Source organism: Prionailurus bengalensis, chromosome B4 (genome assembly GCF_016509475.1).
Source record: "Prionailurus bengalensis isolate Pbe53 chromosome B4, Fcat_Pben_1.1_paternal_pri, whole genome shotgun sequence".
Taxonomy (NCBI): Eukaryota; Metazoa; Chordata; class Mammalia; order Carnivora; family Felidae; genus Prionailurus; species Prionailurus bengalensis.
In genome coordinates this window covers 103,113,013-103,131,442 of record NC_057358.1, presented here as the reverse complement: position 1 = coordinate 103,131,442, position 18,430 = coordinate 103,113,013, and the positions used below count along the sequence as shown (strand labels likewise).

Here is an 18,430-nt window from a genome sequence, read left to right as displayed (position 1 = left end):
ATTCATCAGTAAATAAATAAACAAATCTCCACATCATAGAGGTTGGTACTAAGCTAAGGCCACACAGACACAAGCGTTGGTGCCTATGTTATTACATTCTCTAGTTGTTTTTCTAATAAACTTGACTGTAAGTGTAGTATATTATTACCGGACTCTTTAGGTGATAGTACATCAGAGAGAGCACAGAGAAATATCTAGCTTCATGTGTGTATTTAAAGTAAATTAGTGATTTAATTAAAAATTCTTCAAATCAATCAATCATAAATAAATGGTTAGTAGGGGATATCTGCGGTGTAATTAAGCTTTTAAAAAGATACATATTCTGTCAGTAGGACATGTGACGGTTTGGGGATTGTGAGTTTGAGCCGGGGTTGGGTGTAGAGATTACTTAAAACTAAAATCTTAAAAAAAGGAACATATTCTCTTTTGACAGCCTCCTGCATGTAATAAGGACCCCAAACATGATTAATGATTTGCTGAGCAAAGAAAACCAGTTAGCAAATTAATATAGTTCAATTTTTATTTTTACATTTCTTCTGCTGCTTAAAGTTTGAAGTTAATTCAGCTACTAAAGTATTATGAAGTGATTGCTTTGTGTTGCTTTTTAAGCAAGAAGTTTTGTCTGTTCTGCAATTAGCCATAGGTCTTCAGTATTATTAATTCAATAATAGCATCAAAAAAAAAAATCCTCCCTACAAATGCAAAGCAGGGTAGCAGTTTAAGAGTACTTCCAATGAGATTAACATGGAACTTGCTGACTGAAAGCTAAACTCAATGAAATTTGCATACATTAATAGACCAAGTAAGTTTTCGTTGTTTTGTTTTTGACAGGTAGCCTTTGGTAACTGATACTTATTTGTGTTTTATTAATAAACTACTGTCTTATTTTACATTTTTAAGTGCTTGAATCAGAAATAGCATACTTCCCACCAAACTCTTGTCCAAATGAAAACTTGAGATACCAATCTGTATTCCAGGACACTTTTAAGTGCTACCAAATAAGACAATAACATTCTTGGGAAACAGTAAGGATAAGCTGCCAGTTTGTCTAGGTAGACAGGGAAGCTGACAAAGCAATCCGGATTCCTTTCTTTTATTATAAGAGCCGTATTCTAGAGTTCTTAAAGTGAATACAAATTTTGTATTTTAGCGCTACAGTTCTTCAGCACCTGAAACCATCATTATTCAAAGATCTGATAATAGCAATGGTGTGTTTTTTGCATGTTACACTCACTTTCTATTTCTACAATATTTTCAGAGGAACTATTTTGCCCTAATTTGAGTTTTTATTACTGTCCTAGTAATTGCAGTTCAGAAAATTCAGTCTTACAGGGCAGGTGGCTTCCTAATTGCATTTTACTCAAGTATTTTATTTCTCAACATGAAAAGCTGCAATGTAGTCTACTAGAGGATAAGAAAAGCTTAATTGCTCACTGTTGTACCCCCAGTATCTAGAAAATGCCTGACCCCAGTAGAGGTGCATATCTGCTGAAGGAATCCTAACCCTGCTGCTGAGTAAAATTAATTAGTTCTTTGGGGACTCAGTCTAGATGTTCCTTAAAGTTCCATTCAATGGTAAAGAGTTAAGACTTTTGTTGCTTTGGTTCTAAATGTTCTAAAAATCTTTAATGAACGAAAACAATGGTGTTTAGAAAAATATCAGTTGGTGGAGATTGCAAATGGATGGCTTCAAAGACTTTAGCTATTGTTACAAATCGTATGTTCGGTGTCAGACAAGACAACGATAAAAGTCCCTTTTTAATGATTATAATGGATTATAAAATCTTTTTTTTAATACGTGACCTAAAACAGTGGTTTAAATACGTCCTTATGGTCAATGTATTGCCAGTGCCTAGAACAATGACTGGCTCATAGTAAATATTCAATAAATACCAACTGAATTAATTGCGTAATATTAACATTCCTTTGAACTCTAAAAGCAGCTGGGTCTTTACCCATCCTTAGAAAGCAATGGAGCAGGAACCAGAAATCCCTTAAAAGGTCAGGGCCAGTAACCAGGCTGATCTAAGCTCCCGTTGGTAGTACAAGGGAGGCTTAAAGCACTGAAGGAAGGGTAAGAGGACCCGAAATACGCGTGAGAGAAAAAAAAAAAAAACAAAAACAAAACAACAAAAGAGAAGCATAAGGGGAAAGAAGTTTCACAGTGGAGGTTGGCAGGAAGCCACCGCAATTACCACAGGTCAACCCTTGTTACCCGGCGGTCACCAAGGGCTGAGATCTGGGGTAACTACCACCAAAGCCCTCGGCTACACAGACCCCGCTTTTAAGAGCTTTTTATCAAAACTGACATGACCAAGTTCATCCGAGTTCCTCAAAAAGAGAAATTACAAGCGCCTAATTCACGTCCTATCCTCCATTCCATTCAAATAACGCAGCCAATAGGAAAATCCTCCGCCCAGAGCTAACGACTCCGAGGAGCTCAGACAGCCCTGGAGGCAGGTCGGCCGTAAAGACCGACTGTTGGCCTCCGGAACCCAGGAGCCCTCAGCCAGGCGGGACAACCTTCCTTCCCTGTCTCCGCCCTTCCAGGTTGGTCCCAGCCCCCGCCGCCCAGGCTGGCTGGACCACACCCGCTTCCCTCCGGTGGCCTGGCCGCCCCCGCCGCAGTTCGCGCGAGCGCTCTTCCTGGGGCGGGCACAGGCCTAGGGCGCATGCGCGCTGGTCGAAGGGCGCCTCCCTGTCCGGATCTCGCGAAGTTACGTTAGATTGGCCGCCGGTGACGGGTGGCCGGGCTGGGGGCGGGAGGGCTTCTGAGGTAGGAAGGGAGGTCCGCTCGGCCGGGCGCGCCGCCCCAGTGCTCTGTGGGATACTGGAAGTCTCGAGCGTCTCCTCCCGGTTCCCAGCCCTCCTCTGGCCCGCACTCATAGAAACAGTCACACACCCCCTGCCTTCCCTCTCTTCCCTCTCCGCCTCCCCCTTCCCTCCCCCTCGCGATAAGAAGACCCGGCGGCAGGAGAGGGGATGAAGATGGCGGACGCGAAGCAGAAGCGGAACGAGCAGCTGAAGCGCTGGATCGGCTCCGAGACGGACCTCGAGCCTCCCGTGGTGAAGCGCCAGAAGACCAAGGTGAAGTTCGACGATGGCGCCGTCTTCCTGGCTGCTTGCTCCAGCGGCGACACGGACGAGGTCCTCAAGCTGCTGCACCGCGGCGCCGACATCAATTACGCCAATGTGGACGGACTCACTGCCCTGCACCAGGTCTGTGCACCCCGCCGCTGGCTGTCCTGACCCTGCGGGTTCTCGTCGGCCTCTCGCCGGGGCCTTCTCTCCGCTCTCGGCCTCCGGAGGCTGGGGGCGGCGGGAGACTCCCTGCTGCGGGGTGAGGGGGCGGCTTCCCGCGAGGGAGGGAGGGTGGGAGGGATAGAACTAGTGGAGGGAGGGCTTCTGGCGTGAGGCCCCCTTCAGACTAGTTGATGTTGGAGTTGGAAATTGGGTGATTTCCGGGGCAGAGGAAAAAGGGACTGTGGTCGGCTTGGGGCCCCAGGTCCATTTGTGGACGTGTGTCTGGGAGTTGGGGTCGAGACGGGGAGGGGTGTACTGGGCTTGTACCTGGGCCCGATGTCAATGATATACTTGCACGACGGGGGATGCTAAAGAAAACAACCGACGAGGGCATTAGGGACACTTGAGCAGATGGACGTCTTTGGCTTGTAGGTGGGCATTGGATTTGCTGTAGTTTTTAGGGCTTGATTACAAATGATGATGATAATAATAGTAATCAAGAGCCCTAAGCGGAGTGCCTGAGCGGACGATTTCCTGTTTTCTCCTTTATTATTGTTGGTCATTGGGGAGGGGGGAGACGGGGTGTAATTAGCTGATCTGCACCGGGTGAAAGGGAGGGGAGGGAGGTGCGTACGGTAAGGAAGGGTTCAAAAGGGCTTGCCCACTGCCGGACCCGAACGTACTAAAGTGTATTCTCCGAGAAGAGTTTGCCGCAGTGTCAGAGATCCTTGAGCCCCACGTCTTGGGGTGTGCACTGGGGTTTAGAAAGAGAGAAATAAATACGGGGCACTCTTTTCAGAGCCGACTACCAAGCTCTGATTTTCCTTTTGGGGGTGGAAAAATAAAAGAAAGCTGGTCAGAAACTTTTCTCAAAATGGATGCTTTGTGCATGTTAAAGTTTTATAGTAGTCTGATTGGGATCTCTCAATGTTAGCCAAATAAGGAGAAACTATTGGCAATCCAGAGATAATGTTGCTTTGCCTTTAACAGGCCAAAAGCAACACAACCACGAAGAGTTCTGCATAAAAAAAACAATTTTTAAGTGATGGTAATAGGTGACAGGACATAGACTCTTTCCATTTTCTTACTGGGCAATAGGAATTAACCTAGAAAACGACTTTACAGCAATAACTTCCCCTTACGGTGAAAAGATTTGTAGACTATCTCAAAGTTGCCTTGGTTATGTATGGAAGATCATAGCTGTGTTTTATTTAATACTGTAACAAAAACTTGTTTGGGAGGTTGAAACTTAAGGCTTTGTATTTTATGCATATTGCCCCACTGCCTTTTTAAAAGAGGTGTGTGATGGCATTTTTCCTTTTGCTGCTTCCTGTTTGGTGAATGATGACCGTTTTAAGTTTTATTTAATTGAATTCTCATATCAAACTTGGCTTATAGCCTTTGTTTACAAAGTTGACTGGATGAATTGAAATGACTGACAAGTTGCAGGACAAATCTGGAATTCAGAGTGTGGAACTCAGTAAAAATACAGTGTGGTCTTGAGTTCTTTTTCTGTGTCATTAGAATCTCTAATGTATAGCATGGTTTTTATTTGGCTGAGGTTTATTTTAAAGCATAGCAAATTCTAGATTCTAAAAACATGATGTTGGGAATGAAAGAAACTTTTGTCATTAAAAATGATAAAAATGTGGTTATGTAAGATGAAGAATCTTTAAGTATCTTTCAAGTGTAATTTGCATGTGTTAGTACGGAATTGATTCTGAAAGACATTTATTGTATGCTTGAGGTCAGGGTACAATTGGATAATGGTTTACATCAATATGTTTTATTAAAATTGTCAAATAGAAATTTAAAGTTATTATATTTGTGGAGGAACCCAATTGTATTTGCTTGGAGGAAGAGGAAATTTTCTAATACTTACATTAATGTAATATTAATATTGGCTTAGGTAAGAAGAGAAAATACCCATTACAGACTTCTTAAGGGTTTTTTTTTCCCCTCTCAATTTGGACATGTTGCAAGAATTATCAGACTTATCAATGTTTTCCTGATTAACTGAATTCAGTTGTTTGGCAACATGTAGGTGTAGTCTTTATTGGGTATTTTGTTTTAGCTGAGAAGCTTGTTAAGCAGAAATTTCGAAGTTTATGCATAATCATTTGCATAGTATCTTTTTGTAATTTTATCTGCACATTGCTTATGTCAGTGAAGCCAAAGTCTTTAAAATATCAAGCATTAAAATTTTTATCGTGTTTTTTCTACTCTCATTTCTCTTTTATCAACTCTTGTACTTTTTTCCCATTGTGACTGTGAGAACAAGGAGTTCTCTTTGGGCAAATTCAGAACAACAGTGCAAAGGTGATAAATACAACTTTTTTAAAAAAAAGAATCACAAGAAAATTTTAAGCTTTTAAGAAATACCTTGAATGGTGCTTTTTTTAAATACTTAAATTAAAAAACCTAAAATTGACCCATTGATATAATAGCCCTACAATAGTATTTATTTTAATTTAACCTCTCAAAAGATGATATGATACCTAAAATGTTTTTGCTAGATTATCTATCGGTTCGTCTTTTGGAATATTTATGTTTTTGGTTTTAGTCAAGTGTCTTAAATTTCACTGTCTGGATAGTTTTAGAAACTTCACAATCCTTAAATATACTTAATCTAATATTTAGCATCTTATATTTAAAAATTTGTTGGTTGAATGTCCTTTCTCATTGAAAGTTACAAAAGATACTGAATTTTCAGTTATTCTTTTTGTACAGAAGTATGTCATCCATATTGGAAAAAAGCAGTGTTTCGTGTTAAATTTCCTGTCTTGGTCTCTGGAATAGCCTCCCTCCCCCTGACTCCCAGAGCTAGAAAACAATACTAAATAGTACTGAAGTTAAAATAAACTTCTGATTTTCTAGAACTGAAGTCTAGAGTAGATTTTTATTTTTATTGGTGGGCATTAATCAGCTCTGATTTTATAGGTACCTAGTACAGTTTTCTACTTGTATATTTCAGAATACATTATAGATTTGAGGAGAGTAAAGAGTTTTCTATAAAATGCCTTATTGCTGAGTCCTACTGATACTTGCATAAAATGCAGGACTGAGATTTCTTCCAACAGTTTTGAGTTTAACCTTTGATTTTTACCTTAAAATTATATCTACTTCCTCTGTGCCAGTAACTTCAAGTCAGTTTCCAGTTTTCACGTTTCTGCAGAGCTCCAGTCCCTCATTTCCATTTTTCTAGTAATGAAGTATTGACTTAAAATGAAATATTACTCAATATATTGTGATTCTCTACTTAAAAATATATATTTAAGTAGTAATGTAGTAAATAGAGTTTCACCCCCTTTGTCATGGGATAGCAACTACTGTATTTGCGTTTACCCTTATGATTTCTTCAAAGAATTCTTATTCACACATGGATTTTCATAGCTGAAATACAGTTTTATAATCTACTTTTATCACTTAACATTAGTTTATATATATATATATATACATATATATATATATGTATGTTTTTTTTTTCCATATCTTAAGACATTACCTGTATCCAGGTACCTGTTGTTAGACAGTTTTACATCAATGTCAGGAATTTCTTTGAATTCAGCCTGAAATAAAAGTTAAATCTTTCTTTACCAAGCCTACTCTTCTTATTAATGCCTCTGATTCTTTCAGTGATATCATTAATCTCTGGATCAGGCTTAAAATTCAGTTATTGTTTACTTATCTCTTTGTCTACATATATCCAATCAGTTCTTTTCCTTGCTACTCTACTCTCATTAACAACCTAGTTCATACCTTTATTTTATCCCTAGAGTATAATAATAGGTTAATTGCTTTATCTGCCTTCCCTGGCTCTCTGGTCCAATCCAGCATATTCATATTCATCAGGATAATTTTTTAACAGTATCATTTTGATTGTGTCATTTCTCTCCTTAAGCTCAAAGTGTTTCATCATTTAGCTTATAATTGATATATCGCTATTGTGTTCTACTTTCTTTTAATGCCTACTTATTTATTTTGGTGGGGGGAGAGAGAGAGGGAGACACAGAATCCAAAGCAGGCTCCAGGCTCTGAGCTGTCAGTACAGAGCCGGACACGGGGCTCGAACCTATGAACTGTGAGATGATGACTTGAGCTGAAGTCAGACAGACACTTAACCAACTGAGCCACCCAGACGTCCCATTTTTTTTACTCTTTACCTTTTATTTCCATGCTTATGGAAATACTTTTTCTGCCACTAGAATATCTTCCCTTCCTTCTTTGCCATTCACAATCCTAGTTATTCTTCCGGGTTTGATGGAGTTGCCAGCCAGTAGGGATCTTTCTGTCCTTTGAATTTGTATAATACTATGGCACTCTTTTCTCTGGGGTGCTCATTATTCCTTATAGTTTGCCTTTCTGCTGCTATTGAAACGCTTCTTGCTGAATAGTGTTTGTTTTTAAATTTGTCTTTCCTGATAGACTATAACACCCCAATTTTTGTATTTCCAGAGCCTGGCACATTGTAGATACTCACTAAAGATTTTTTTTCATTTGTATCTTATACAAGATACAAAACTTGTATTATAAGTAGGAAGTTTTGTACTTATCCGTATATTGTAAGATAAATTTTTAAAACACTTCACATCCACTACTTACTGTTCTTACACATAGTAGAACTTACATGTTTATAAGACAAATGAAAATCTTTGTTGTGGATATTCTGTGCAGATTTTTTTAGTATCTTGAGCTTTAAAGAATTTCTTAATATTAACCTCCTTCCTAATAAAAAATCTTAAATCAGTTTAAATCTTGGTTAAGTGATAGAAAAATATTGAGTTGAGTCATTAATTGATTTGTCACCTTTTTTTTTTTTTTTTTTTCCAACGTTTATTTATTTTTGGGACAGAGAGAGACAGAGCATGAACGGGGGAGGGGCAGAGAGAGAGGGAGACACAGAATCAGAAACGGGCTCCAGGCTCTGAGCCATCAGCCCAGAGCCCGACGCGGGGCTCGAACTCACGGACCGCGAGATCGTGACCTGGCTGAAGTCGGACGCTTAACCGACTGCGCCACCCAGGCGCCCCAGATTTGTCACCTTCTTTATAGGAGTCTGAACTAGGTCCTCCAGAAGAATACAAACTAGAATTAGATCCATATTCTGTACTATTATAATTTTAAAATGAAGTTCTCCTTTTACTTTTCAAAAGACAGACTTGCAGATAAGTTTAGTATTCAATCCTTTTGCTCTTAAAATACAAATTTGATCAACTTCTAAGGAAGTCATTTGAAGCTTCTTTGTAAAAATATGTGGTTCCCCTCTTGACAGTAAAAGGAGTACTTTTGTGCAGTCTTTTCTTAAGTGCTCAATCTTCTCAGCCAAAGCATTTTCACTGAATCGTAATCTGAAATGTAACTCTCTTTAAAAGTATTCTAATAGGGCTACTTAAAGTGTTTTCCAACCAAAAGGAAGAGAGATTGGAAGCAGCTGATACTGAGTCTCTTGTTAGAGAATAGTGTAATGGCTATATATGAGAAATCTGTTTAAAACTGCAGATAGAGTTTATTGTTTGTTTTTTGAGGTAGGGATGTTAAGATCTTAGAAGAATCTATTGGATCACTTATAAATATCTATTTTAAGGAATGTGTAGTATAAATTACTCTCTCTACATAATTTTCTTATTAGAAAGACTGTAACACTTTATGCTGATGGCTCTTAAAAGTTTTTATTGAAACCATCCTAAATCCATTAAAAGAAAAAAAAAAAACCCACCTAAATAAACAAAACTTCTAACCCCAAACTGGCCCCTCATTTCCTGCAAATAAATGGACAACCCTAGCCATATATGGAGTGTGCGGGTAGGACACCAGTGCCCACATTGCTACTGTTACAATGTCTTCTCTGCCGTTGCTGCCTTTGTGCTTCCTGGCAACAGTTTTGTGGTCTGACTTTGAAGTGTCATAACCAAGACCCATCTTTCATGTGCTTCAGCTAGTGTGATTGCAAGCTGTGACTGAGCATTTTCTAGTACAGCCAGGTAGAAGCACGAGATGCAATAGAAGAAATTTGTTACCACATTTTACAAATGCTGTTTACATAGTAAAAGTACTTGCACTTAAAATTTTAAGTCTAAGGGCACCCGGCTGGCTCAGTCAGTGGACCATGCAACTCTTGATCTTAGAGTTGTAGGTTCAAGCCCCGTGCTGGGTATAGAGATTATTTAAAAATAAAATCTCTTAAAAAAAAAAAAAAGTCTAGTTAGATGATTTTTTTAGAGATGAGTAGAAAGATGACTTTTTTTTTTTTAATGTTTATTCATTTTTGAGAGACCGAGACAGAGCATGAATGGGGGAGGGGCAGAGAGAGAGGGAGACACAGAATCTGAAGCAGGCTGTCGGCTCTGAGCTGTCAGCACAGAGCCTGATGGCGGGGCTGGAACTCATGAACCTCGAGATCATGGCCTGAGCTGAAGTCAGACGCTTAACCTACTGAGCCACCCAGGTGTCCCGAAAGATGACTTTTATGGGAGATAGTGGGTATAGAAAAATATGTTACTGCTATAGCATTACTATATTACTTCTTGAGAGTTCCCGAAGTTGGTAGTTTCATTCCTTTCTGCCTGAAAAATACTGTTTTCACCCCTACTTTTTCTTTCAGTTTATGGGGTTCCACAATCATTTTGAAAAGATGGAGTATTGGCATTTTGGTAGACCTCTTTGAAAGGTTGAAGACCTCCAACAGTCTTTTGAGTTTATTCTGTGTTGGAATTGGATATATATTAGCCATGGCTTATCACAGTGTTTTATTAAGAAGTAGACTTGGCTGGTGAACATTTGGTGAGGACTTGTTATATGTGGAACCCTGTGGTACATGCTTTTACAACCAATATTTTATTTAATTCTCACAGCATCCCTTTTCACTTGCTCAAGATTACCAAGATAATAAACGACAGAGCTGGGTTTTAACATACAAGTCAATCTGATTCCAAAGCTCAAACTTACAACTATGCTAGGTATCTTATTTTTGCGTGTTTTTAATTTTCTTGATTTTTATTTATTTATTTTGTGAGAGAGAAATTCAGGGAGAGAACATGTGCATGCATCTGTGCACATGAGCAAGGGAGGGGCAGGGAGAGCGAGAGCGAAAGAGAATCCCAAGCAGACTCTGCACTATCGACACAGAGCCCAACATGGGGCTCAGTCTCACCAACTGTAAGATCATGACCTGAGCTGAAATCCAGAGTCTGACGCTTGACCAACTGAGCCACCCAGGTGCCTCATCTTTTAAATCTGAAGAAGAAAGTATTCTTAAATCTAGTCATTATGTTTGATGATTAGTAGTTACAGCTTTCTCTGTTAATCAGCAGAGAATTAAACACACACACACACACACATATATATATATATGATGTGTTTATATAATATATAAAATATATAAACAACACAACACATATATATAATTTTTTTCTTCATGTACGTTTGCTGTAGCTGAGCAACACTTTTATGAGCTTTCTGTGGTAACTGAAATAGTAGTACTATATCTAAATTAATCTCAGGAGCAAGGGTTCCTGAGTGGCACAGTCAGTTAAGCGTTGGACTCTTGATTTCTGCTCAGGTTATGATCTCGAGGTTCATGAAATTGAACCCCATGTGGGGCTCTGTGTTGACAGCACGGAGCCTGCTTGGGATTCTCTCTCTGCCTCTCTCTCTCTCTCTCTCTCTCTCTCTCTCTCTCTCTCTCTGTCTCACACACACACACATGCACGCACTCTCTCTCTCTCTCAAAATAAATATTTTTAAAAAGACCTCAGAATCTGTCCTAAATTTTAGGAACTTCAAAGATTGTTTTTGACTGGCCTTTATGTACAGAATATTTTTTTTAATTAAAAAAATTTTTTTTAATTTATTTTTGAAAGAGACAGAGAGAGACAGAGACAATCTGAAGCAGGCTGTAAGCTCTGAACTGTCAGAACAGAGCCTGATGTGGGGTTCAAACCCACAAGCTGTGAGATCATGAAGTCAGATGCCTAACTGACTGACACACCCAGGTGCCACATATGTACAGAATATTTGATCAAGTGCTTTGGGAGGTTGCAAAGGAACTTGCAACAAAAACTCCTTTTTTTTTTGGACATAGAGTTTAGTCTTTAAATATCTTCATTTTCCTTTATCCTAATAATAATTTATATTAATGCTTTAGGCATTTTTATGTATGCATTTACAGTATACACTTTATATATATACACACATATTTAACTTCTAATGAAAAGAGATAAATTATAGGTAAACTCATATCCATATTAATTTAGAAAAAAAGAAAGAAAACAACCTTGAGCTTGTCACTACCATTTAATCTGCACTTTACTGCCTGATACAGTGATTATTGGTATTCATAATTAGGGCTTGAGATATTACATGAAATGCTAATGAAATTACCTGAATTAACTTATGAATTAGTAAAACAAACGTTTTAATGTTAATCATGTTTGATTAAAAAAATTTTTTTTAACGTTTATTCATTTTTGAGAGACAGAGAGACACAGCATGAGCCAGGGAGGGGCAGAGAGAGAGGGAGACACAGAATCCAAAGCAGGCTCCAGGCTCTGAGCTGTCAGCACAGAGCCTGATGCAGGGCTTGAACTTACAAACCGTGAGATCATGACCTGAGCCTAAGTCGGGTGCTCAACCGACTGAGCCACCCAGGCGCCCCCCCCCCCCTTTTTAAAAAATTTTTTAAATGTTTATTTATTTTGACAGAGACAGAGCAGGAGTGGGGGAGGGGCAGAGAGAGAGGGAGACCCACAGTTCCAAGCAGGCTCCAGGCTGTCAGCACAGAGCCCGATGTGGGGCTCAAACCCGCGGGCTGCGAGATCATGACCTGAGCCAAAGTCGGACACTCAACCGACTGAGCCACCCAGGTGCCCCAATCATGTTTGATTTTAATTGGAAGTCTTTTGTTAGTAAGAATATCCAACTTATAAAAGTACTCAATTTTTAAATTCATTTTGCAGAACTTAGACAAATTATATTTCAGGTCTTAGAAATGGCAATAGAATTTTTTTTTCCTTGTTGTTAATAAGTGAGAGCACCATTTGACATGCGATTTACTTGTCCATCCAATCACTGATTCCCAGAATTTTACATTTTATAGACTAATAAAATGTTTTCTTAAATTTTAGTGACTAAAAGAGGATAGCCTGATTTTTTTGTTAGGACGTTAGAAACAACTTGATCACCTTATACTATCATCATTTTCATAAAGAAAAAGCATATTTTAACAACAAAAAAGTATATAGTATTCAAATAAAAGACACTGGGGACTCATGTCAGTCCATAAAATTATTGCTGTGCTGACCACAGATGTTCTTGATAGTCTTTCATGCAAGTAGAGAGGGTAATTCAGATTTCATGACTCTATTCCGTATGTCCTCCTTCTGGCAGGATATGATATGATAGCATGCAGATGATGGCAGGCCACATCATCAGGTTATAAGTGCCTGGCCCCTGATTACCCAATGTGGAACAGAAAAGAATTTACCTAAAGAGATTCAGGAGATCAGTGAAAGTGATCCACCAATTCATATTTTAGGAACTACCAGCTTCATGTTTATATTTCCATAAGCTGTTGCACATGTAATCTTCCTCTGGAATATATTTTCCAGTTTTTTTATGTTAAAGCACAGCTCAAAGCAGTGTGGATTTGCTTGACCACTGGGGTACACAGTGAGTCTCTACTGTTTAAACTCTAAGTTTGGCACCTCTACACTATCATCTTTTAGTATCTCTCTCCAGACAAAATAGGTGGATTCTTTCAAATAGAGACTTTGATTCATTTTTCTTTAAATCCCCTTTGGTATCTGAGTTTTCTTTTAGCAGGTGCATGGTGTTTATTGGTTAAAAAAAAAATTGAACACACTCTAGACCAATTTTGTGAAGAGTAGAGTTCATAGAAACAGAACGATGATAGTTTGCATGGATAAATACAACAGAGCTAACAAACATTAAAAATGTTGTCGTAAAGGTGCTTATGCCAATAACTTACTTTTACAATGTTTCACACGCAAAGGGAGTCATTTTTACAGTCAAAATTTAACAGGATCTTAGACTTATTTTTGAAATGGAATATATTCCTGATTACCAACACAAGGAGAATTTTGCTCAGTTTATGCAACATACTTTAAAAATGAATTCCTTCAAACAAGTTGTAGGTTGTTGGTTTAGAAAAGGAATCGCTAGCATACTGGCATTAGAAGCTAATTTATATTTTCAGATGATTTTTAATCGCAGCTTTTGTTTTCTGAATAACACTTTCACTGTGAATCTCCCCGTATGCCAGTATTTTCTGACCTTATTAGTATTTTGGTTGTTTATCTTTTCATTGTTAAGCTAACCATAAAAAGACAAACTTGAGCTCTGTGTTACTGCCCTAAGTGTGCTTGCTCCCAACTCAAATGCTCTTTCATGGGTGGAGACATTCCACATTGTCATGTGTTGTATAGGCATTTCTGAAATGACATTCAGTAGAAACCATGGAAAGAAATGAAGGCATTCCTCAGCTGTCACCTTTTTAGTAATCTGTTTAAATGCCTTATGTGCATTAAGTGTGAGGTATTCTGCAGGGAGAGCTTCACTTAAAAAGCATTACTTTAACTTATTAAGTCATATTTGAGCTGAAATTACACTTTTTTCTTTAACATGTTCTCTAACAAAAAAACAAGTTTGTAGAAAGTTTGTGTCATTTTCTTGAATATTTGCATAGTGCAAAGGAGAAATTTTGTGAGAATGTGAATTGACACCTTCTTAGAAGTTAACCATGTGGAAAAGTGTATTTTCCTGGATTAACTGTCAAAACACATACATGCACATACACGCATACCAATTACCTTTATGGGAAACATACTAAAGTACGTACATTTCATTCAGTCTTATTTTAGATGGTCATAAATGTATTCAAATATTTATATTTTTGCTTGGAACATTTCTGGAACTCTTCCTCAGCTCCAGAATGTTCTTTTTTTTTTTTTTTTTTTAATGTTTATTTATATTTGGGGGGGGGGCAGAGAGATGGAGACAGACTCCCAAGCAGACTCCAGGCTCCGAGCTGTGAGCTGCCAGCGCAGAGCCCAAGGTGACCTGAGCTGAAGTTGGACTGAACTGCCCAGGCACCCCGAGAATGTTCTTTTGAATATCTTTAGTATTGAGGATTTTTTTTTTTCTTTCAGGAGAGTTTTTAAATTTTGAAACTGATAGTCATTTGGAGATCTGTCTGGTGAACATGGGTAATCATAGTTAATAAGTACTATCAGTGATTAGATGATATGTCCTAAAATGCTTATTTTTAATTGGAATTTATTTTTATTGGATTTTATTTAACTCTTATTATATGGGACTTGGGTATGTTTCAGAGTTTCTTCCTGATTAGCCTAGTGTACTCTTCGTGTTCTAGATTTTGCAAGAAATAAGTGAGTATTTTAGCTTGTGATTTGAACATAGTCTTTTTTGTTTGTATTTCCGCAAAGATTTTGATGCTGCTACTGCCAGATTATAACACTGTATTTCATTAAGAGCTATTGTTTTTCTCAAAGGTATGTTAATTTGTACAGCTTTCCTTAAAAGATTAGGACAGATGACATGTTCAGTAATTTCCATATTTTTCCCGAGTACATGGAATCTGCATAAAAACTTTGTCTCACATTCAAGTTTTTTTCATTACAAAATGTCTGTTGCTATTTAACTCTTTCAGCCATCATAAAATGCCTCTATGTTTCTGAGCATCTCAGCATTTTTACTTATCCTGTGATATATATGAAAAGCCTTAAGTAATTATTAAGCCCTCAGTGTCTTCTATCTACTCGTGCTTATTTTCCCCATCTCCTTTTTACTTTTGAACACAGCTTACTTTCAAGTGTGTTTACTGTTCTATATGTATTTTATCCCAAATAAACATTTTAGAATAATTATTTAAGTAATTAAAGCATCGTGGAAAAACAAATACTGGGGCACCTGGCTGGCTCAGTTGGTAGAGCATGTCACACTTGATCTTATGGTTGTGAGTTCAAGCCCCATGTTGGATGTGGAGCCTATTTTAAGAAAACAAAAAAACACACAAAGAAATACTATCCATTTTCAGGCCTGGAGGTAACCCCATTTAAAACTTTAGTAAACTCTCCTTTATCTGTCTATATCCAATATATAATTTTCTTTTCTTTGTTTTTTTTAAAGAATTTGTTTAATGTTTTATTATTGAGAGACCGAGACAAAGCAGGCTCCAGGCTCTGAGCTGTCAGCACAGAGCCTGATGCGGGGCTTGAACTCACGAGCTGTGAGATCCTGAGCTGAGCTGAAGTTGGATGCTCAATGGACAGAGCCACCCAGGCACCCCCCAGTATATAATTTTCTATAAATGGGGTTACATTTAATTTTCTGGTTTACAACTTGCTTTTTAAATTATATGTTTTTAAAAATTTTTCCATGTTAATGAATATTGGTACACATATTCCTTTTTAATGGCTACAAAGTACTCCTGTGTGTGTGTGTACACGTGTGCATGTGTACATCCCAAAATTTATTTTCCCAGTTGTCTAATGATGAATATTTTGTATATTTCCAAATTTTCATGATACGGTGGATATCATACTATGTACATCTTTGCTCAGGACAGTGTTTTGTTAGGATTGTTTTTTAGAAATTTCACCTGAAATTTTATATGTTTTGCTCAAAATAACATACTGTTTAATGCTTCATTGTGCAAAGACATTTTCAGTAAAGTTTCTAGTATATCTAACATAGAAGACTAACCTTGAAAGTGCTCCTGACATACATCTGTTAAACATTCATAATGTGATAATGTCATCTTTCTTTTCTAAGTCACCCATAGGAAAATCTGTTTTATCTGTGTGTTAATAAAATTTGTGTATATGTTATTTAAAATGTTAAACAGTATTTGTATTTTACAAATACATGATGTTGATACTCATTTAAATTAGTGATTAACTCATTCATACAATAAATATATAAAGCATTATTGTCCATATACCTGGCATTGTACAAATCTCTAAAAACAGTGTTCCTTGCCTGAATGTAGCATATAATCTAGTGGGTGGCAGCATGAACAAATGATTACAATTTTAGTAAGTGTTAGAATAGAAATACAGGGTGGGATGAAAGTTTTTATTAGGAGAACTTAACCTAGAATATCGGGAAAGACGTCCCTGAGAAAGTTATGTCTAGGTTATAGGTAACATGTCCTGAGCCTTTTATGATTCTACTTCCTTCTTGTTTGTCTTCTGAATATCCCTGTTCAGTGTCCCTTTTTTATCTGCTCCTTTCTTAAAGAAGAATGTTCCAAGGTTCTCATGTTTCTCTCTTTTTTCATTTCCATATCATTCATTCCTATTTCAGTTTTTCTCTTTATATGATCTGTTTTTCCTTTTGAATGTAATCCACATTTTTTGACGATATATCAGTCTTCCATTTACTAAACTGAAATCTGAAGGCCATCTTATCTTTTCTCCTTTACTTCCCACATACAATTAATATCTCCCATTACATGCACACCTGAAAGAAAAATGTTCCCAAATCCATACTAGCTTTTATACATTCACTTAACAGAATCAAAGGCCTGTTCTGTACCATATGCTATTAAATGCTGGGGGCGGGGGGAGGGTTCATTTGTCTTTTTAATTTTTTTTAATATTTATTCATTTTTGAGAGAGGAGAGACAGAGCATGAGTGGCGGTGGGGAGGGGGGAGAGGGCAGAGAGAGAGGGAGACAATCTGAAGCAGGCTCCAGGCTCTCATCTGTCAGCACAGAGCCTGACGCAGGGCTCGAACCCATGGACTGTGAGATTGTGACTTGAGTGGAAGTCAGACACCTAACTGAGCCACCCAGGTGCCCTGGGGGATTTCATTTTTAAGCAAAACAGATTATCAGCACTACCGTCTTGGAGTTTACAGAAGGAAATTACTTAGCCATCAGGGAAATGCACATCAAAAGGGTATTTCACACCTACTAGAATGGCTAGAATAAAAATACCAGATGATATCAAGTATTGACTAAAGTTTGGAGACATTAGAACCCTCTATACCTTTGATGGTAATATGAAATGGTGCAGCCACTGTCAGAACAGTCTGGCAGTTCCTCAAAAGACTAAACATAGAGTTAACCATATAACCCAGGAATTATATTCCTAGGTATATGTCCAAGAGAATTGAAAACAGATGTCCACATAAAAATGTGTATATTAATGCATATAGCAGCGTTATTCATAAAAGCCAAAAGTGGGAACAACACAAATGTCCATCAGTTGAAAGGATAAATAAAATGTCCTATATTATGTTACTGGAATTAGTGGAATATTATGTGGCAATATAAATAGTACTAATACTTGATATAATATAGGTGAATCTCAATGACATTATACTAAGTAAAGGTAGCCAGTCACAAAGGACCACATATTACATGATTCCATTTATATGAAATGTTTAGAGTAGGCAAATATATAGAGACAGAAGATAGATTCATGGTTGCCAAAGGCTAGAGTTGAGGGGAAAAGGGGAGTGACTGCTAAGGTGTATAGCATTTTTTAGGATGATAAAAATGTTCTAAAGTTGATTCTGGTGATGGGTACACAACTCTGAATATCCTAAAATTCTTTTGATTTTACACTTGGTTTCTCTTTTGGACAACTAGGTGAGTGAATGTGCTTTGCACAGTATACATTCATTCAGGAAATAACTGTGTGCTTACTGTATAGGTCAGGTGCAGAGTGTATTTGAATGATATTGGGGAAGACTAGCAATGAATAACAAATCATAATGAAGTGTGAAATGTATGTTTAAAGGATATACTAGATCTTGAGCTAACACAGAGGAGGGGTGGTTTAACTATAAATAATAAATCAGAATCTTGTTGGGAGGTTTTCTTTTTTTTTGTTTGTTTTGGACTTAGCCTTTTTTCTTATATCTCCCTAGTTCTCTTGAAGTGTGAATACCACACAGACAACAATTTATGAGGCTTTAGAAAAACCAGAGGATAAGGATTCATGGTTAGATATTTAGGGTTTTGGTGAACTATCTAAAAATACATGCAAAATTTCGTGTTTATTTTTCTGTGCCTTTCAAGTTCAGAAGAATTCATTAAGAACTTCTAAGTAAAGCCAAATTTACTTTGATGACATTGTAGGGGAGGGCAGCATATGTGTTTTTAGAGGTCTCAGGGAGGGGTGGAATACAAAACTGTTAG

At 37.7% G+C, this 18,430-nt stretch overlaps 1 protein-coding gene across 9 annotated transcripts in view; it reads left to right on the top strand.

The window, feature by feature from the left end:
• Positions 1-2,371: 2,371 nt before the first annotated feature.
• Positions 2,372-18,430, top strand: part of PPP1R12A (protein phosphatase 1 regulatory subunit 12A) — a 160,097-nt gene continuing 144,038 nt past the window's right edge. For 4 of the 9 annotated variants that reach the window (XM_043561601.1, XM_043561597.1, XM_043561598.1 and 1 more), the window contains exon 1: positions 2,818-3,219. In XM_043561601.1, the coding sequence (XP_043417536.1) occupies positions 2,983-3,219 (237 nt within the window). In that variant the 5' untranslated portion in view covers positions 2,818-2,982. Of the gene's footprint in view, positions 3,220-18,430 lie in introns of all 9 variants that reach the window. The other 5 variants (XM_043561599.1, XM_043561600.1, XM_043561594.1 and 2 more) reach the window with 4 other exon arrangements.